Source organism: Neolamprologus multifasciatus, chromosome 13 (genome assembly GCF_963576455.1).
Source record: "Neolamprologus multifasciatus chromosome 13, fNeoMul1.2, whole genome shotgun sequence".
In the NCBI taxonomy this organism is placed as follows: Eukaryota; Metazoa; Chordata; class Actinopteri; order Cichliformes; family Cichlidae; genus Neolamprologus; species Neolamprologus multifasciatus.
This window is the reverse complement of record NC_140451.1, coordinates 7,913,894-7,935,149: the sequence shown is the minus strand read 5'-3', so window position 1 is coordinate 7,935,149 and position 21,256 is coordinate 7,913,894. Positions and strand designations below refer to the sequence as shown.

Genomic DNA, 21,256 nt, shown 5'->3' with positions numbered 1-21,256 from the left:
TCAGGCGAGAATGTAGCTGTGTAAACTTCAAATATCTGAGCCGGGGAGAACAGCAAACTCCCGGCACATCGTTTTCAAACCCCCGCAGTCTTTCACCAGTCAGCGTAAACATGATATACAAGTCACTTAAATGACTTAAACATGTTATTGTGTGGCTTTTTTCAGTGTGGCTGATATTAGAGTTATTAGATTAGATTACATTAAATAAAACTTTATTAATCCCTCGGGAGGGTTCCTCCCTGATTTTTACACAGCTGAATAAACATCAAACAGAAAACTGATTAAACAGAAGTCTGAGATGGTTGAGAATTTATGCCAGCATCCAGTTATATTTTAGATAGCAAGGAGCAGACGGCTGAGTTTCACTCCACCGAGAGAGCTCGTGACGTAATTCTGAAGGGTAGACCGTCCAATTTCACAGTCGCTCATTTCCGGTCTATCCGGCTTTTGAAGGACCCGGCCCACTTCCAGGTCCTCAGGTGGACGCAGCCTCTGAATTTGGACACCCCTGCTGTTTCTGGCTGGACAATAATAACGGTGACATTGAACTAATTTTATCCATTAAATAAACACTGTAAAAAACTGTAAAAAGTTCAAGTTTTTTGTGTATATACATATATATGTATATGTATATGTATACCACTCCCCCCCAACAGCCCTTTTGAATGTCTCCCTAATTCTGAGGTCTCAAGGTTGGCAAGTATGGGTTTAGGAGTTTCACCAGAAGTAAAACATCCTTTACAAAATTGTTCAGTTAAGCTAGACAGCTAAGGCAGGGATAGCTCAGTAGGTAGAGTGGTGACCCCATGATCGTAAGGTCAGGGTTCGATTCCCCTGAACAGCTACCCTAAGGTACCCCTGAGCAAGATACCGTCTCTACACACTGCTCCCCGGGCGCCCAATGGCTGCCCACTGCTTCACTGAGTGAATGGGTTAAATGCAGAGAGGAATTTCCCCACGGAGATCAATAAAGTACTCTTTCTTTCTTAATGGCATCATTATTCTAGTGCAGCTTCTTTTAATGTTTTTTTAAATCCACAAAACAACAAAAAATTATATGAGCACCTTTGTGAAGCCCTGTGGAGAAACAGTATAGCTGGCCTCTAACTTTTAGGTGCTAAGAGCATCACAGGAAGTTAGCTAGCTAATGTGACTTCACTAATATTTCCTCCTGCTCTGGCAGCTCTCCGTCAAATGTGTACAAATACAAAGCTAGTTGTAAGTGAACTTCTTTAAATCAGTCCACTTTCAACGGTTAAAGGAAATGAAAGGGTAAAGGAAACCCCTTAGGTGTGGTTTAGGAGTTTCACCAGAAGTCAAAACATACTTTCCAAAGTTGTTCAGTTAAGCTAGGCATCGTTCTTCTAGCGCACCTTCCTTAAATGTTTTTTTTAATCAACAAAACAACAAAAGTTTTCATTGCCAATGTTTCCTTTTTCAATTTCAGTTTTAACTTTTTAATGCCAAACTCAGATGTCACTATTCTGCCCTATATTCACAGGCTATATCTTTTCCCAATGCTGTGACCTGTTTCACCTGCCATCTCACTTTAATCCCGATTATGGCAGCAGCTATCTTTTTTGTAGCCGGATGTGAGGGTGAAGTTATCAGAATGTTACCATAGAGACGGTGGATATGTTTGTTTTTTCCAACAGTGAAGTGGGATGCAAACACTGAACTCTGTAGTAACTCACTTTTGAAGCCAGTCTAAAATCAGTCACTGGAGGAAATGCAGATTGTGGCACTTGGCTTTATTTTTTAGGCCCGGAGGTGAAAACCTTAGCTCCAGCTCCTCTTCATTGCTCATTTAGCATTAGCTCTACACAATTTTTCCGCTTCACTTCCTATCACCAAGCAAACGGGAAGCTAATTTCTGGTGAACATGGTGGAGATTTAAGCAAATAAAGAGTCAAGCGCAGCTAAAAGGAGAGCAAATATTAGACTTGAGTTCTTCTAAATGCATTTCTAATGTTGCTCTCCGTCTGACTGATATTTTAACAGGCAATTCAAAGCATCTCTTCTATACAAAGAGCTTCTAAAAATATTTGTTAGAAGAATTTAGTTGCTTATCTTGCTATCACAAAAAATTCAAGCATACAGGTGCTATCCGGTCGTTAAGTCTGACGTCACTAGCCGTGTCTGGGCCTAAACTCCGCTGCAGGTCCATATATCAAACGATCACTATGGCATTACTGAGAGTTGAAAAACGGTCTAAAGTCTTTCATCTTTAATAAAATGATCAGCGTTCTGCTCTACCAGGTGTAACAATTGAGTTTAACATCCAGGCATCCATGAAAACAGAATTTATGACATTTCACGGAGTTAGAAGTTAGCAGGAAGTTAGCTCGCTAGCTTCTATCTAAATACAATATAGCATGTCCTGACTGCAGGGTTTTGGAAACAAATTAAAACGTATAGCTCTGTTATCACTTCCAACATAAATGAAGACCGAAAACTAAACAGCAGTGATGTTTGTAGGGTTACTGAAGTTTGGCTAGCTGGTATATAATGATGTGCTACGTGACCGCTAGCGACACAGCTATGTTAGCATAATATAAACAAGCTAACTTTTTTTCCACTCGATAAAAGTTAACGTGAGTGTTCTCGGTGGTCAGGAACAAATGTAATCGCATGGCAGGATGCTGTAAAAGGACCAAACTTCAGCCAGGAGAACAACTGAGATAATCCATCCACAATACGAGGTTAGTCATTCATATACTGCTGCATGGGCTGGGCTGTAGTTACATCCTAAGGTTTTAAAAACTGAGCTTGAATATTGATTAGTGGTAATAAAAGCCGAGGGAGGTCAACAGTGATCACTGACTGTTTTAGGAGCTTTTTGAGATTAAATAGAAGAAAATACAAAACATTAAACATGTTAACAACACAAAAGCCATATTAAACGCAGACTACTTTAGGCCCGGAAGTAGGATTCATCACGTCATCACTTAACGACCGGATAGAGTATCATGGATAGAACAGAATATTTAAGACACATCATACCTGTAGTTACTGTTTAACAGCAATACTTCTGTCCTCTAAAATTAACTCCAGACTAACTGTCATGTCTAATTAAACTTTGGTGGTCTTTTTATAGTCACAGTCATCAGCGGCAGAGCTAGTCAGAATTTCTTTACCTCATATTGGGTGGTCAAAGTTAGAGTCCAAAATGCCGGAAGCCATCCAGCTCATTCAGTTTTATACGATTCTCCTCTGGCAGAGCGAAAACTGTAGTACAAAAGATTAGTGGTATGATTCGCAGTCAGCTGGGACGCTGTGTGTCAAATAAATGCCTTTGGTGGGTGTTCCCTTTTTTTAAATTATTATTATAACTTTGCTGTGTTCTTTCTTTATTTGTGGAATTGCCAAATCCGCTCACACTGTCCATTTCTACAGCCAGTGTTTTCTGTTTCTTGTGTTTTATATGAATGATATTGATAGTTTGTGAGGTTGGCTTCTAGTAGTGGAAAGGCTGTAAAACTGGCTAGCGTAGCACTCAGATCTTTTGGTTAACTTGTTAGATGTAGGAGACCTTACTGACTTTGACGGTGGCCACGTTTTTAGAGCCGAGCTTTCTTGTATCTGTAAGGCCTGAGAGGTGCTCCCAGTGACCAGTGGTTTCTATCAATCAAGACAAACTATGGCCCAGCAAAGTGGAACTTTTATATCATAAATAATCGGCTGTGGATCAAGACAGGGAAACTACAGAGCTGTAGGTGTCTCAGTTAGAAGGAGCAGCAGTATATTATTCATAATGCTTTGATTTATCAGTGTGTCTACCTTTGATTTTTGGGGTTCACTTCCGTTAAAAACTAATGGAAATGGACCTTGACAGTAAAAGTATTCCTGTCTCAGATTCCTGTGCATCAGATGATGATTTGTTAAAAAGCACATATCTGATCCGCCTATAAAAGCCCTCTAGCTTTCCTCCTCATGTTTTCACTTATGGTGCTGCTAAGAATAGCCTGCAGACCAGACTACAATATGCACTGTAATAGCAGCAGAAATCCAACACTCGACCAGAGGTCACACAGTGTGCAAGCAAGTGCTGGTCTCACTTAAGAGGGCACACGTAGTCTGTGAGACAAACGATAGTCTACACATCCATTAAGTTAGAAAACATGCATGTGTACATGAGGATAAGCACGCGAGGCATTAGAGTGTATGGTGAGCAGTGCAGTCAGCTCAGTGGTGTCAATATATCTGGGAGATATATAAGGGCCGCTTGCAACCTCTCTCTGATGACAAAGGCTGTAAACAGCTCTTGTAGACCAGCCTCTGTCGTCATGGTTACACTCGCACACCCTGCTTTGAAAAGCAAGTTGTTGCACAACTCATCAAATAAAATATTTAGAAACAAAGTTGCACAACAGAAATTGTTGTGGAATGAGATCTTTAGAAGTCAGAAATGATCCTATTAGCAATATTTTGGAATAACTAAAAAGATCTCCAGGATGTGGCCATGAACTGTATACAAAAGATGGTTGTAGCCATCGTGATGTCACTCGCCACAGCATTTCAACTGGTTTGAGGTCTGGAGTTTAACTGGGCTGTTGCAAAATCTTGATTCTTCACTTTTTCAGCCAATCTGCTGTACGCTTGCTAGTGTGGTCAGGATCATTGTGCTGTTGCATGACCCAGTTTTGGCCAAACCGTAGCAGCTGGACCGATGGCCTCACATGTGACTCTAGAATACTTTGTTATACAGAGAAGCTCATGGTTGACTCCGACTACAAGGTTTCCAGGTCCTGCGGCTGCAAGACGAGCGGAAATGATTGCCCCTCCACCATCATGATGACATTTTATATGAGGTGTTTGTGCTGATAAGCTCTGTTTGGTTTACTCCAAACATCCCCATTTTTTCTAGCCTGGCTGAAGGAAATTAACATGTTGAGTGGTTAGTTGACGCTCAGGGTTTTGACGCTCAGGGAAGATTCTGTCACCGTGTTAATAAAATAAAGTAAAAAAATAACAAAAAAGTGGCATAAACACCTGAATGCTTCTACTTTTATAGAGATGCTTACACTTGATCAAAGATTTTTTTTCATGTGCCTGTACTTGTGTAGATGGTTTTACACAAAAGGCTGAGATGGTAAAGTGCAAACAGCATCCAGGACAGAAGCAATTGTATTTACATCTGAACTTTCAGGGCCACCGTATTTTTTACTTTAAATATGTACCTTTGGGACCTGTTGTTGGTTGCCCACTTTCAGAAAGTTTACTACACCTTTTTTTCAGGGTAAAGGAAGAACAACATGCATAGCAGCTGTTGCTAACACAGCAAATGCTCTGTTATAATAGTAACTAAGTAATAATATCACATCAATCTGTCACACGATAATCCGATATAAGTAGGTTTCATTACCCTACATCTTTGCCATAGCTTAGAGCTGAGAGTGCTGATGCCCAATCCTGTTTAGGTTCAAAGTGAAGCCACGAGACGTGTTATGAGGAAACCAAGGTGGAGGGAGCGATGTAGAAAGAAGATAATTATACCGTGACACTTTACATCCTCCTTCAGGCCATTTCCTCCCCCGTAGTGGTGAATAAGGGCAAGAAAGAGGTGGCAGGGGTGGGGGCAGAGTATCATGCTTGAGGTCTAGAGCGCCTTTGAGCACAAGAGGCCTGTGGAGCCAATAAAAGGCTGTCGTGGAGGAAAGAGGACACCACCTAGGGAGTCTGGAGCAGCAGGAGGCATCCAGACAACAACTCTGCAAATCTACGGGCCCTCCCCGCCAAACAGCTGAACCTCGAAAACCTCACACAGGGCAGGCTGCCACACGCCACCATTATCTCAATCACTCTACAATAAAGCTGACATTTCCATGGAAGCGTGACAGACAGAGAGAAAAGAAGACGGAGAGAGACAGCCTAAAAGTGCTTCATTCTTATTATGTTTGAGTATGTTTGTCAAAGCTGTATTGTATAACTTTCTGAATGGGACATCACTGCAGCAGCCAGGACGGCCGGTCGGGAACAAACCTGGCTCGTTTGGCTTTATATTTGAAGCTGGGAAAGATGAGAGTCCCAAGGCGAAGGGTAATGTGACATCCTGGATGAGCTCAGGATCATTAGAGAACATACAGTACTGCTGCGAGCACTTGAGCACTAAGAGGGTGGTGCTGCGTGCCACACCATCTGCTGAGTCATAATGGGTTCCCACTTCACCCTGCAGAGTGGCTCAGTGGTCAGAAAGACAGGCTAATTCCCAAAACGGTTCAGGTTGTAAATGTCTGGTTCAGAACAGCCAAGTAATAATTACTTGAGTAACCACATGCACTTTCCAAGTGTAACAAGCTGTAAATCAGCCTGCATAAAATAGAATATGAAGAAATTTTACACTGAGAAGCTGTCAGAGAACAGTTCTGAACGTGTCTGATGAGGCTGCAATGATGAGAAAACAAGACTGGAATGACTTAGATTCTACTTGGGAGGCATAAAGACTGGAAAGTTTGGCCTTTGGATAGTGCCAAGAGGAAAGGCCAAATATATGTCCAAAAGAAAATTGAATAAAATCAGCTTTATTTCGTTAGCTTTATGGCTGCATGCGAGCATTTGTGTGGGATGAAAGGTAGTGTTCATACATTTTCCCATGGAAAATGTATCATACTGGACACCTCATGATGGCCTGCAAAACAACGAGCTAACTCTAAACAGTTACAGCAGAAGTGATAGTAGAAGGACATTTAAACCTAAAACAGAAAGTAATTCATTTTGTGTCCAGATGTGTGAAGATTTAATTTGAAGTCATAATGTACATACCTAAAAACCGGCTGGTGACCCCCTGACAACCTGTGTTGCCAACTCCTCAGTAAGGAAAAATCGCTATTGGCTGTCCTAAAAGTCGCTAGAAGTCGCCAAATGACATCATCGCTTAATTTGCATAATTGGCCATGCTTGTAACCTAGCTATAGGAGAGAAAAATAACATCACGGAGGAGACGCCGTAAGTAAAAAAGGAAAAAAAAGACTCTAAATGCATTTAGAATGTACAAATTAAATTCTTTAAGCAATTATTGTTAAAAGCGAGAAAGTAGTTTGGACGCATAGGTGTGAACATCTGCTCTGCTGCTTGCCATAGCTGGGGGCAACTGCTGCGTGAGGACTATCTGCCACCTGTGAGCGCTTTGACATGGGCGAGGTGCCCATACAGCACCCGCTGCTTGTTGAGTGTAAGAGCGATCCGTGCTTTCACGTCAAAAAGTCGTCATAAACTTCCATTAACACCAGAAAAAGTCACCGGATTTGTCGCTAGTCGCTTTTTAGAAAAACTGTCGCTAAGGGGCTCTGAAAACTCAAAGTCGCTAAGTTGGCAACACTGCTGACAACCACTGGTTAGCGGTTGCTGGAGGTTGCAAAAAGCTATACAGTGTTTTACTGAAATCGTCCTGGCTGTTGCTTTGTCGTTAGCAGATTGCTGCAGTTGCCTGTAGTTTGCATGGAATAAGTGAATATAGTTGCAGACTGGTCTGCAAATATTTGGCAACTACTCGTGGTAATGAAACTGAGAAAAGTGCGATCCAAACTGGAGACGGAAAATGTTGAGTAAAAACTTTTCTGTCTTTTGTGTTGGTTTCAGCTGTAAATGTGAACATTCTCTGTTTCTGTGATGTCACTACTCGTGACACTATTGCTGGTTAGCAAATATTTGCAGACATGTTACAATCTTCAATGCAAACTACCATGGTTATCTGCTACCAACCACAGAAGTCACAGGACGGTTCTCGGTGCCTGACCCTCTTTGCGACAGACTACACACTTGATTATTGATTGTTTGTTTCTTTATTTGTCTTTGTTAGCTTCATTTTGTTATTTTTGTTTGTATTTTCTTTACATGACTGCGGGTCTGTGGTTGTTTCACATGGGGGAAAAACGATGGAGTGTTTCTCAACTGGCTGGGGGTGTAAAAGCTGTTCTTCTCACCCTACAGTACTGTATGTTTCTCTGTCTGTCCTCACACAGCTGGGCCCACACTGCTCTGGATGGATGAGGGGGTTGAGGGGCTGAGAGCGAGATGGGGTGGGGGGGTTGAGTTACATTCCTTCCATCGGGGCTGTGCGTCTGCCAACCAGGTCACTCCCAGTTCAGTCCCGGGAAATTGGGAGGGAAGAATTTCCTCTGTGCTGTCCATGCTGGACACGAGCACAGCCGCACAGAGGCCTGTATGCACTGGGGGCACATGTGTGCATGCATGTGTAATGTTTGAAACTGAGCACCCGGTATAATATAACTTGCATGTCATTTTCTTACCACGCAGGACACATGCACACATATGCGGTGTGTAAGTGCGGACATGTTTGGAAAGTATCAGATTGTGTAGGCACGTGTGTACTCTCCTTCAACTATAGCGCCATATTTTTTCACAAGTTCTGCGTTGATCGGATCGATGACCTCCCATGACCTCCGTTTTGACACAAGCTCAAAACAAGTTGTTGTATATTTACTGTTCTTTCCTACTAGGAATCCCTGCATCTCACCTCCTGTTCCCCACTTTCACACGATGCACAACAACACACAGATGAGAGATACTCCCAAAAGATTCCAAGTCGTCTGGCACAAGCTGCAGCCCAATAATAGAAAGATGGAAAGATAAAATTACGGGAACAGAAAAGGGGGTGAAGTTTATTCTTTGCTTGCTATTGGTTTGTGCTGCGTTAAGCCCGTGTTGTAACAGGTCAGCAGGGACAGCGGTGTTCAATATTGCATTTGCTGTGACATGAAAAAGGCATGAATCACGTTAACGTGCGCAAACAAAAAGCGACATGTTTGCAGATAAAACGCTACGCACTGACACAGGCCTCCAAAGTGTTCACAAGCCATTTCACACACATGCTCCCAGTTACACATCATCTGCAATTTGTCAAGACTGTCACCTTCTAGCGAATCATCCTCGCCTATTATTCCAATCCACTGCTTTTGTGGACTTTTCAAGATATCTGCAGTTTATTCTTGAGCTTAAGTTCAAACCCAATGAAGCTTTTTTTAAAAAAAATTTTTAGCCCTCCGTCACAGTTTGAGACTGTATATAAAGGACGGACCTGAAGAGTAAAGCCAGGCCAGGTAAATTCTGCACTGATTTATAGGAAAATGGCCAGTAAAGCAGAGAGTGTTACTCTGTGACTGAAGCCGTTATGCTGAGCGACGTTGTGTCTCTGACGTGTTTCTCAGTCAGAGCCAAAGTCCACTCATTCAGTATTCTGCTTTGCTAAAACAGACTCCAAAGAATTGCCGTTTCAGTTTTTGTTGGGTTTTCTGAGCCTGTTTTTCAGATGACAAAACAGAAATACCAAATTGAATTAGAGACCTTGACACCCTTGGAGTGCTCTGAGTAGAAAAGTGCTATGTAACTATCCATCCATCCATCCATCTATCCATCCATCCATCTTCATCCGCTTTATCCGAGGCCGGGTCGTGGGGGCAGCAGCCTAAGCAGAGAGGCCCAGACCTCCCTCTCCCCAGCCACCCCCTCCAGCTTATCCGGGGGAACACCAAGGCGTTCCCAGCCAGCCGAAAGGTATAATCTCTCCAGTGTGTCCTGGGTCTGCCCCGGGGCCTCCTCCCGGTGGGACATGCCGGAACACCTCGCCCAGGAGGCATCCTTGTCAGATGCCCGAACCACCTCAGCTGGCTCCTTTCGATGTGGAGCAGCAGCGGCTCTACTCTGAGCCCCTCCCGGATGGCCGAACTCCTCACCTTATCTCTAAGGGAGAGGCCAGCCACCCTTCGGAGGAAGCTCATTTCTGCCGCTTGTATCCGCGATCTCGTTCTTTCGGTCACTACCCACAGCTCGTGGCCATAGGTGAGGGTAGGGACGTAGATCGACCGGTAAATTGAGAGCTTTGCTATGTAAGTATCACTTACCCTTATTTCAGCTGCTGCAGAGTGCCCGGATAAACTCACTACCTGTTTAACACTAAACATAAAGTAACAGATCCCAGAGGATGACAGTCAATATTAGACAACAACAAAATATCCAAGTGAACTGTACACAGAGAGAATATGTTGTGTCTGGAGCTTGTTCATTAAACCCCAGGTTACCACAAATGAAATTAACAATCAGCCAATGTTACATTAAAGCAAGGTAAGCTATTTAATAAAAAGATTAGTGGAAGATCAGCACAAAGCTGCACAAGAAATACATTTTTTCACAGGCAGTTCTTTTGAAGGAACTTTAGTGTCATCATCTGATTCTTTAAAGCAGTGCTTTTGTTCATGTAAGTGGTCGGTATTATCATTGTTCATGTAAAACCCGCGTTAGCTGTTTCACGTTTTTGCAGGATAAACAAGCCGTGAGCACAAGATTAACAGCTTTAACTGGATATGTGGAACCTGTCAGCAGAAGCTGGCTTATTTCCACATCCAGCCTTTGGTTCCACTTCTGGTTAAAAGTTATTTTTAGTGGCTTAAATGAAGTTTATGAAGCTCGGCATCTGGGACGAGGAAGAAGACGTATGATAACTTCCCCCTTTCTCTGAAATATGGCTTGGAGTTTGTGATATGGATGCTCTGTGCATTAAACCTCCCAGGAGTTTATTTTTCTCCATTGTCTTTAAACAAAAAAAGAGAAGAAGAAGATGGATTTTAAGAACGTTTTCCACATTTCAAGGAATTATATTTATTAAGAAGATAAAAGGAAGTGCAACTGCAAATAAAACACACAGACAGGCTTGGGGGTTTTTCTGGAGGGTTTGTGGCTGGGTTGTCTGGAACAGGAAACATGTGAGCTCTGAAGAGGCTTGGCAGATGTGCATGCACAAATACACACACACATAATGCAGGCAGGATGGAAGCTCTTCCTGGACACGCAGGATTTGGCCCTGGCAGACAGCATGTCACAAGGAATCAAATTATATATTAATACGCTGAGAACCCAGAACAAGGCGAGGGACTTTCTCAAGGAAAAGTTGGTTCAGACGATCATGCAGGCCTTGCTTATACAGTGAGCCATTCAATCACTCTACGTTGTCTGTTAGACTTTCCTGGCAGGGATCCTGGTCCCAGGCAGGACTACGATCTGCTGTATCACACACATGTAGAGTCCAGCATTTGAACTTTTGATTTATTGGTTCTTGGGAATTGCACGTATGGCTCAGGCCAAATGGCATCTTATAATATTACACAAGGAGAGGGCCTTCTTAGAATGTACTCCTAATGTAAACGTGTAGTGTAATAGGGCCTCTTGCATAAGCTACTTAACACGTACAGCCAGTGGGTATGTATATACGGCGCACATGTACAAGCAAATAGCATTGTTCAACAAATATAGCGCGTGATGAATGGCCGTCTCGCGCTGATAAAAAGCCAGCTGCTGCTCTCCAACTATGTGAGCTGTCTTCTTGCTGCCCTGTCATGACTCAGTGCTGAGTGGGACATTAGTGGGTCTCTTCCTGGTATCAGGGCCATTCCTCTACACTGGGCCTGGACTGAGTTTAGCATCATGGGAATTTCTGAGAGCAGCTGAGGGTCCCAGGAGGTTACGCTGGAGTTCAGCTGAGTTAATCCAGCTGACGGGGTGCTCTTTCAGTCGGGAGACGGTGAACCGAAGGCTGGAGGTGACCACGAAGGGTTTGGGTTTATGGAGGATCCCCAGTCCTCCACCCCCCTACAGGCACCACATAAATCCATATGAAAAAATGTTTATAATTCATGTTCAATCTTTGCCTCAACCTGACAGAACAGTGCCACCTGGTGGTCACATAGAGCAAAGACATTCGCCCACATGTTCAAGTTTTTATTCCACATGTTCAACTTTCATTCAGTATATTTATTTCATATATCTTCAGCTTTTTTTTTTGCATATACGTTTTTGTATATTTTCAGCTTTTATTAGATTTTTTTTGCATATATTCAAGTTTTTATTCCACATGTTCATCTTTCATTCAACATATTTAAAGTTTGGATTTTACATTACTTCCCAGATTTGGGTCTATATATTCAGCTTTCACATATTTTCAGTTTTCTTCCCATAAATTCAGGGGGTTTTGTATTGATATTTCATTCCAAATATTAAACTTTCATTCTGTATATTTCAGGTTTTTATTTTTATATGTTCAACTTTTTTGCTAAAGACTTAATGTCTTGTCATGTAGTCAAGTTGTTATCCTAAATACTCAACTTTCATCCCATATAAGCATGTTCTTTTGCATATGTTGACAATTTTATCCATATATTCAAGTTTTTATTTTATATCCTCTCTACATATGATACATTTCTTGCCGCTTTCTACTGAAATGTGCATTCTTTACGTTCAACTTTCTTTGCATATATTCGAGTCTTTGCAATGGTGCACTGCAAAACTGTAGATGAGCATGAAGCTACTAGAACACAACTGTTGGTTTCTGTGCTGGACCAGCAGAAACATACGGTGCCTTTAACTCAACCGGCCCACCAACACAGGTGAAGGTAAAACAGATGGGTGGGACATGTGACTTTAAGTTTAGCTGCGTCTGTGTGAGGGGGGCTCAGAAGTGAAGTGATGGCCCAGGTGAAGGTAGCGGGAGAGAGTGTGAGGATCCACCAGGACAGCACGGATCTTTACTCCGACATGACTACTGTCAGCTCCAGTGCAGGTGAGTCAAACAACATCCTAATGACCCCGTTCTTGTGTTCTTCCACAGCATCTACATTAAATTAGTTCTAATTTTATTGACACACAAGTCGCACATTGTATATTGTCAGCTTTGTTATAAAGAGTTAGCAAAACCACTTTATGTTAAGTGGTGTTATGTTAATTCCCTTTATTATACTGTCATCCTGCTGGTTTGGTTTACTTTGCAACCTTTGGATTACCTTCTTAGCTTCTAAGGCAGTATTTTCTATGTTTACCATTGATAGATTATTTAATCAGCTGCGATGCTTTGTTGGCGTCGTACTCTTTAATAAACAGAGTATAGTAGTGTTGGAAAGTGATGAACACACGATATAAAAGTTTAAAGCTTTGGAAAAATAAACTGTTATATAAAACCTTCCTACTTTCAGCTCCTCTGATTTTCACAGCGGGGCAGCTCCGCATGTTTGATTTGGCAGATTTTTTTCCCCCCGCTGGTTGCTCTTCCTGACACGATCCCCCAACCCCCCACAAGTTACCAAGTTTGCTCATGTAATCATAATAATTGCCTCTGCCATTCGACATCCAGCTGTTTTATAATGTCATCTGATACCAGCAGACCAAGTCGCCTCATTTTAAGGAGATGAGTCCCTTTGCTGGTGATTGTGGTAATAATCTTGGACAAATCCTCCAGTTTCTGGTGTCTGTTTCTCACGAGCTTGTGTTTGCCAGCTAAAGCTCTCTGGCTCTCAGGTTGCCTGATGCCAGTGGGAACCAGAAAGTCGGGTAATCCCTCCTTTTTTTGAGACAGTCATTGGTGAATTGCTGCTTTTTCAGTTAAGGCCGCATTTCTTGTGTCATGTTGAGGAAGTGAAGAAATAAGACCTGGGGAATTTTTCCCTAAAAAAAAAAAAAAAGGATCCACGCAACCCCTTCCCCTTTTCTTTTCTCGCTCCTGAAAACAGATATAGGAGAGTCGGTGAGGAAGGGGACATTGTGCGAGACCTCCGTGGCCGTAGGATTCAACAGACGGAGCAGAGCATACCCCTCCCCAGCCAGAAGACGCCACCGCACCACCTTCAGCCACAAACAGCTGGAGCAGCTGGAAGTGGCGTTTGGACAAAATCAGTATCCTGACATCTACTACAGAGAGGAGCTGGCTCGAATCACTAAACTCAATGAGGCTCGCATACAGGTGGGATGGTCTTCATGTTAGAGCTCTCTGACAACTGTGGCTTTTTAGGAGTTGGGGTGTGCAACTCTAAAAAAAAAGAAACAGGGCGGCATCAAAACTGCTAATAAAACAGTTCAACAAAAGAGTTGGTCTACATCTGCAAGCCACTTTGCAACCCACCTCTACTTCAGCTCTTTTTGTTCATTCTGTATCTCACTAAATCAGTAACAAATCACTGATACCTTTTGCTTTGGGAGGACCTGGGACAAATATAACGGACCCTGACCTCTGTGGCGTATCATTGTTGGATGAATGCTTCAGATTTTCGTCCCAAAGTTGTGATGCAGGAATGCTGCGTGCAACATTCTGATCAATGATCCTGATTTGGTTCAGTCTAATTCAGTGGTGGCCCTATTTGTTGCTGAACCCATCATGCTTTGTATGTAAAAGCCTCGACTAACCCATCCTTGTCTCAGCAGGTGTGGTTTCAGAACAGGAGAGCCAAACAGCGTAAGCAGGAGAGGGCCTCGCAGAAGGTTCTCCCAGTGGGAGTGATGCCAGGCCACAGGGCGCTTCTGGGAGGCGTGCACATCCAGCCGTCCGGCATGTCTCGGCAGTACTACCCCCAGCCCCTGCCCCACATCCCTCGCCTCTCTTCCATGTTGCCCTCAGGGGCATACACCCGCCACCCGGGGCCAGGTAGCCAGTGCCCATGTCCCGGCGCTTCCACTCAGCCAACCTCCCAGCGGCAGCATGATGACTGGTACGGCTCGCTGAGGAGCAACCTCACCTCGCCCATGTTCTCGCTCACCTCCATGCCGCCTCTGGATCCCACCTCTCACTGGAGCTAAGAAGCACCAGATGTTTCCACACAGAATACTAAGAAGCCTCTTTTTCATCTTCACAGTTACACACATCCTGTTTGCTCTCTCACTGCTGAATTTTCCAGCTAGTCTGTAAAATAAAATGTATCTTCTTAGCCACACCCGAGCTTCCCCAGTCCCTTGGCTGGAAACGACTGATGTCTACTGGATTTATAGAAATGCATTAAAAGGTTCTTTGAACATTAAGGATACTTTTTTTTTACTTTGCAAAAAAGGGTTAGCTCAAGGAGCACACACTAGAATTTGTTTTTAATTTTATAAACCTTTCAGCTTCATGTCATGGCTTTCATAGTTCCCTAATTCACCTACAGGTAACATTACTACAACCTAAAGTTGGGACGTTAAATGAAATGTAAATAGAAACAGAATGCAATGATTTTCAAATCCCTGTTTGAATTTGACAAATTCATGTAATCTGGCTTCTTCCCACAGTTTAAATACACACAGTTAGTGGGGTTAGGTGATTCTAAATTACCCATAGGTGTAAATGGTTGTCTGTCTGTGTTAGCCTTGTGATAGACTTCTCACCCTGTGACAGCTGGGATAAGTGGAAGAGGATGGATGGGGTTTAAAACTATGGTGAATGCAACAATGATGGTTCATGAGATTTGCAAATCACTGCATTCTGTTTTTTCCCACCTTTTTGGGAGGTCGGTTTCTACATCATTACATCTAAACAATTTCCATTATTAGCAAACACAGTATGTGTTAGTAGACCACAAACACACACTGGTTTTCATATCTTAGTGCAGGGGTCTCATACTCCAGTCCTCGAGGGCTGGTGTCCTGCAACTTTTCCATGTGTCCCTGTTGCAACACACATGAATACAATTCATTAGCAAGACTCTATAGAACTTGACTGCATGCTTAGGTGCCAGTTCAGCCATTTGATTCATGTCACAGCAGCTCATGAGTGAATGAACATGGTGCAATAAAAGTACTTTAAGAAGTACATTTTTCCAAACATTTACATTTACCTAATTTTACTTAAGTAGAGTTAGTGGTTGCCACTTCAGCATGCAGTCAAGTTCTATAGTCTTGCTAATGACTTACTAATTGTATTCATGTGTGTTGCAACAGGGACACATGAAAAAGTTGCAGGACACCGTCCCTCGAGGACTGGAGTTTGAGACCCCTGACTTAGTGAGAATATCTCATTGGCATAATGCTTTCCCTAGCCCAGGGGCGGGCAACTCCAGGCCTCGAGGGCCGGTGTCCTGTAGGTTTTAGATGTGTCCTTGATCCAACACAGCTGATTCAAATGGCTAAATTACCCCCATAACATGTCTTGTAGTTCTCCAGAGGCCTGGTCACGAACTAGTCATTTGATTCAGGTGTGTTGACCCAGGGTGAGATCTAAAACCTGCAGGACACCGGCCCTCGAGGCCTGGAGTTGCCCACCCCTGCCCCAGCCGCTTGCCCCAACCATCAAAAATGAATGCCTAACCCTAACCCTCAGCCTAAACCTAACCATAACCTAACTTTAACACTAAAACCACATTTTGAGCCTAAAAGATGTTTTCAAACTCATGTGAACGGGCACTTTGTCCCCATAAGTGACTGTTGGTCCCCACAAGTATAGTAGCATGCCAATTTTCTGTCCTCACAAAGATGTCTAAATATGTGTACACACACGCACACACACACACACAAATCCTTAATAGCCTTGTGTGAACTGGACTCTTCCACTTGCACTACCTTTGGATTCTGTTCTGAGGCATTAGAATATGATGGGTGCTGTGTCTTATCCACTAGTCTTTGTTTAAGGACAATAACAGAAAGGAAAATAAAGATCCAAAAAGTGCTTGCAGTGGTTGTAAGACGGCACTCACGTGAAGCCAAAGCTCAGGAGTAACTCGTTCCTTTAGTCTATAAAGCATGTACGCACTGTTCTCCAGCAGGATGTTGGTGTTAGAACACACTGCCCCTGCAGCTTTGACATGAAATGTAATATTTATTTACAATATGAAGACGTGCTTGTTGTCCCCTTAAAGGAGGTGGAGTTCCCGCAGTATGTCTATATAAATAGTTTTATGTCCTGATATAATTATAATTATGTCCTACACAGAAACTGTGGACATACCTTCTGGATCTGATAATTGAAGCCAATGCAAAACACTTTCAAGCTGCATTCTTTCTAGTGGTCAGCAGAGGGCGATCCCTCTGTTTAGAAGTCTGCCTCTATCCCTATCGTATCTGCTTTTTCCAAAAGTGACCAACAACAAATAACACAGACAGCACCACATGAAAAAGGTGTGCAGAATACAGTCTTCTTTTAATATTTCACATTACAGAGACAACACAGTCGCATCTGTTATGATTTTTAAATATTTGCACTCAGAAAAACCCGAGTTGACCAAAGAGTTAATACTAGATGGCAAAAATATAGAGAAGTCATCAACGTGTGGCAAAAAAAATAAAACTACTTCAGAAGAAATCACAGATGAATTGAACAGACCTAACCTGACACATTATACTCACGTCTGTTTTAAAGGCAGCTCAAGTCTGAAGCAAATGTGTTGTGTTCAAGTGCTTTCCTGAAGGCCCGTAAAACAGAGTCCGCTTTAAAAACTAACGGCAGTGTGCGTTTAGTCTAGCTTATCCAGTGATGAAGAATCTGCAACACTCCGCTGCTTTACATTCACTCTGCGAGGACAGGTGTGCGTCGAGCTCCTGCTGACTCTGCGATTATCACCAAGACGACAGTGAGGTGTCACAACTGAAACACACAGTATTTCTGCTACTGTAACCTGCAGCCTCGGGCTTCACATCAAACATACGGACTGTGCGCGTGATCAAGTCAAGGTCACTTTCTGTTGTCATGGGAACCATCCTCACACAAACAGCAAATTAAACAGATTGACAGGAGGAACCATTTGGCCCGCTGTGTTCAGCATGAGTGTGCTTGTAAACGAGTGTGTCCGTCTGAAGCAGAACTACTTCACATAAAGGGGACCCATCATGTCATATAAATACACTTTTACAGTGTTGGATGTTCTTGGCTGTATATTAAAGTAAAGCTCAGGTTTCAGATTGATCTAAACGCTCCATTTACCTTTTTTTTATTTTCAGTATGATGTCGATGAGAACAGATATCCTTAATGTGGTTGTGCAGTGGCCAATCAAAGATCAATAAGGCATATTCTGAACTCTGAATAACACAAAGCTACTCTCGAAAGTCCCCGAATAAAAATATAGAACTGGAAATGAGTAGAACAGGTCCCCTTTAATGCGAGAACACTCTATTTACAGACTGTTGTGCTGCCAGAGAGAATCAAAGTGTAGCACCACTAAAAGAAAACACTCTACCCAAGCTTTTGTACATGTCAAGGATCAGTTCACCCAAAATCAACGGCAGCTTTGCTTAGAATACAGTATTTAGAATATAGTGAAGTCCTAGCTTCACTGTGGAAACCGTAAGTTACAGGCGGTTAACCAGGCCTCAGTTAACCACCTGCTTGTTGTACCTTAATCATTTACTGTTCCTTTGTTTTTTTAATCCACACACTCAGAGTACTGCTCCTTCAGTCGTTCAGGGCCTGTGTGTGAGGCCGCCTTAAAACTCCCCAGCTGCACATATGCAGCTCCAAAAAACGGGGGATTCAGATCTGAAAGTAAACTGCTAAGGATTAACTAGAAAAATACCAATTTAGGTGAACTGGCCCTTTGAAATGGCATCTACACACACAGACACACACAAAGTCCTAATGAAGTGGAAGACTCCACCAGACTGAAACTGAAACAAAGGGCATCCTGTGTTCCACCCTTTTTGTCATTTATCAGATTACTGCTGATTCAGCTTGGAAAAATCATCCGTCAGAAGTTTCATGAACGATCGATACTCCTGACCGATAATCTGTAAGAAAGAAATCAAAGACGGTCCTCTAAAAAGTTCTCAGTTTTGGCTGCAGGCACGCTCACCCTCCAGCCTCTCTGCTGATTCCTTGCTGTCGTCGTGGACGGGAAGCAACAGAAAGACGCTCTACTCCAGCGATTTGGCGAACTCTGCGTAATCTATGTAGCCGTCGTTGTTTTTGTCATCGTCCCTCAGAACGTCATCGATGAGAGCAATGAGTTCCTCCTCTTTCATTGGCTGGCTGCTCTCTCCTCTCTCCTAAACAGAGACGAGCAGAGCAGCGAAAACGATTGGACCTTTCTGTGCGCAGGAATCGTGAGGCGAAAATGTGTCACAACAATATTTTTAATCACAGCGACAGAAGTAAAGGAGCAGAAAACGTGTCAGCTAACAAAACTGTTTTTTTAATCGCTTTGGTGTCACGTTGCATGAATTCTTTGTTTCCTAAGGGGTAATGGATCCGCATTGTCACCGATTTTGTCCCACACACCCTTCCTGACACCTTCCTGAACATTTAAAAAGTTAGCGGGATAACAAAGATGAGGCTCAAAACCTACCAGCTAATTAAAGCTAGTAACGGGCTTAATGGGAGACAGTGTCAATAAAAGATTCAGAGAAGTCTCGGTGCACAGGGGACAAGGCCAAAAATCTGTACTGATTAGCTGTGACCTTTGAACCCTCAGTGTGTATTGCATTAAAAACAGACACAGAGAAGCTTGCTGCCTCCTCTGAGTCTATTTAAGTTGAAATTTAAATCTTTCCTTTTTAAAATTATTAGTGTTTCTGTCAGCACATGGGTCAAACACCAGCATCCATGGTGGTGTCTGTGAAGGCCAAAGGCACAACTTGGTGCCTTTGGTGAGAAGACCTTATTTGTGCAAGACAATTCCTAACACACTGTGCAAATATTCCAACAGCATGACTCCCATATAAAGAAGTCCTGGAGCTTAAAGACCGCCTGCAGTACTGACCTGTCACCCACTGAAACATCTGGTGCGTTATGAAACAAATTTAAAAATATTATGATAAGAAGAGACCCTGAACTGCAGACATGTTGATATTCTATATATATAAAAAAAAAAACTAGAGCAAAGCTAACATTTACAGAGTGCTGCTAAAAGATGGGTAAACATGCCCCAGTCCCAACTTTCTGAAACACAAAGCATTTAAATGTCTCAGTCCCATCCCACAATAAGAAGGGTATGAGGAAGTGGGAAAGTAACCGTTAAGTATCCTTTTAATGCCAACTATGACAAAAAAACGTGCTCACACATGAATTCTCACCTCTCTGTGTACATGTGAGATTGCTGTTGCAAGCTCCAGCCCGTCCAGCAGGTTGTTCCCATCGTAATCGTGCATTTTGAAATAGTGCAGCTGGAGCTCCTGGGGCGTCATGTCTTTCTCTGGTTTGTCTATGACGCCCTCTAAATGCTCCATGATGTGGCTGCCACCAGAGGAACAACAAACAAACACAGCTACTGATTAGACAGAATCCAAAGTTCACCTCGTCCTGAGTCGTGCACGGCCATGCCACTCACTCTTTGTCTTGAACCATGTTTCTATCCAGGCGATGTTGGCTGGCTGCACTTTCTACGATCTGCTGCTGCTGCTGCTGCTGGTGGTGGTGGTGGTCTGGGTTCATCTGAGCGTGAGCGCACAGAAAACAGCAGGACAAAAAGAGGAGCATACCCCCCCATTGCACACTACACCTGCTGCTCCTCATTCTGCTGCGGAAAGGCAAAGACTGACAGTCAGCAAGTTCAGGAACACAGCTCTTGAATATCTATATTGGACATCACCTTCTTACTACTCAAATGTCCTCAGTTTAGCACCTCACTTACATCGAGCAACACATTTGAGTGTCCTTCTTACGGATTAACATGTTTCTCTTGATCAAACTACATTCACACCTGTTTTATAAGTTTGATATCTGGCTCTATAAGACAACAGCAAGGTGCTACATATAAGCACCATATGTTTATGGCCCATTTTAACAAAAAACACCACAGACACACACAGTGCATAATTACATGGACCGCACTAATAGGGATGTTTCTGCAGTAACCTGTGAGATTACACTGCTATGCTAACTCAGTTAAACAGCCACATTAAAAGAGGAATGTATGACCGTTAGCTTGAGAGCCATTATAAGATAAATACAGCAACAAGCTGCATCTCAGGGCTACGCTGAAATAACATAATTTCATGGGTCATGACTAAAAAAATAAATATATATATATGTACTTACGTTTAAATAATTTCTATCTTCACCTGTATCCGCGAACAATTGTGCAGTTGTGCGTAGTTTGCTGGCTTTAATGATCAATCCGAGCTTTCTCGGACTGAGCGGCTTTCCGTAGCTTGACTTTGACACGACAGCTCATTGTGATTGGCTGCAGCTATCCGAGAGCGCTCAACTGGGGCAAGATCATTCCCTCCACGTTATTCTGAATTCTTCGTCTTTCTCTGTCTAAAGCTAAAATTGGTTTTATTATTTTGTTGTGGGTTATAGTAAGATTCGTGTACAATTGCTGTACATCAATAAGCTCAAACTAACCTTATAGAACCTTATAGAATATTCCGTATAGAATAATTTTATATATTTCTAGTGCTTTCCGTTTTCACGAACTAGCGTTTTGATCATTTGACAGAATTTACGAATTCATGCGACAGACGTGCTGTTGAATCACCTTTAGCGGTAATAAGTTGAAGGTTTTTTGTAAACTTTTAGTTTTTTGTATGACTTTACAAGCCTCTCTCATCATCGTGGAGGAATTTTGGCCCCAAAAAGTTGAT

At 42.7% G+C, this 21,256-nt stretch overlaps 2 protein-coding genes across 3 annotated transcripts; one reads left to right on the top strand and one right to left on the bottom strand.

Annotated features, from left to right (window-relative positions):
* Window positions 1-4,916: 4,916 nt before the first annotated feature.
* prop1 (PROP paired-like homeobox 1) lies at window positions 4,917-18,305 on the top strand. The gene is made up of 3 exons (XM_085182637.1): window positions 4,917-12,568; window positions 13,512-13,741; window positions 14,200-18,305. The coding sequence occupies exons 1-3, from the start codon at window positions 12,475-12,477 to the stop codon at window positions 14,569-14,571; spliced, it is 696 nt and encodes a 231-aa protein (XP_085038763.1). The 5' UTR covers window positions 4,917-12,474; the 3' UTR covers window positions 14,572-18,305.
* Window positions 16,861-20,854, bottom strand: mcfd2 (multiple coagulation factor deficiency 2, ER cargo receptor complex subunit). 2 transcript variants are annotated; one of them, XM_085182635.1, is made up of 4 exons: window positions 20,709-20,854; window positions 19,999-20,187; window positions 19,745-19,904; window positions 16,861-18,718 (listed from the first exon to the last, which is right to left on the bottom strand). In XM_085182635.1, the coding sequence occupies exons 2-4, from the start codon at window positions 20,181-20,183 to the stop codon at window positions 18,587-18,589; spliced, it is 477 nt and encodes a 158-aa protein (XP_085038761.1). In that variant the 5' UTR covers window positions 20,184-20,187; window positions 20,709-20,854; the 3' UTR covers window positions 16,861-18,586. The 2 variants fall into 2 exon arrangements, with proteins under 2 accessions (XP_085038761.1, XP_085038762.1); XM_085182636.1 differs by having other exon boundaries at window positions 19,999-20,184; window positions 20,709-20,834.
* Window positions 20,855-21,256: the final 402 nt, after the last annotated feature.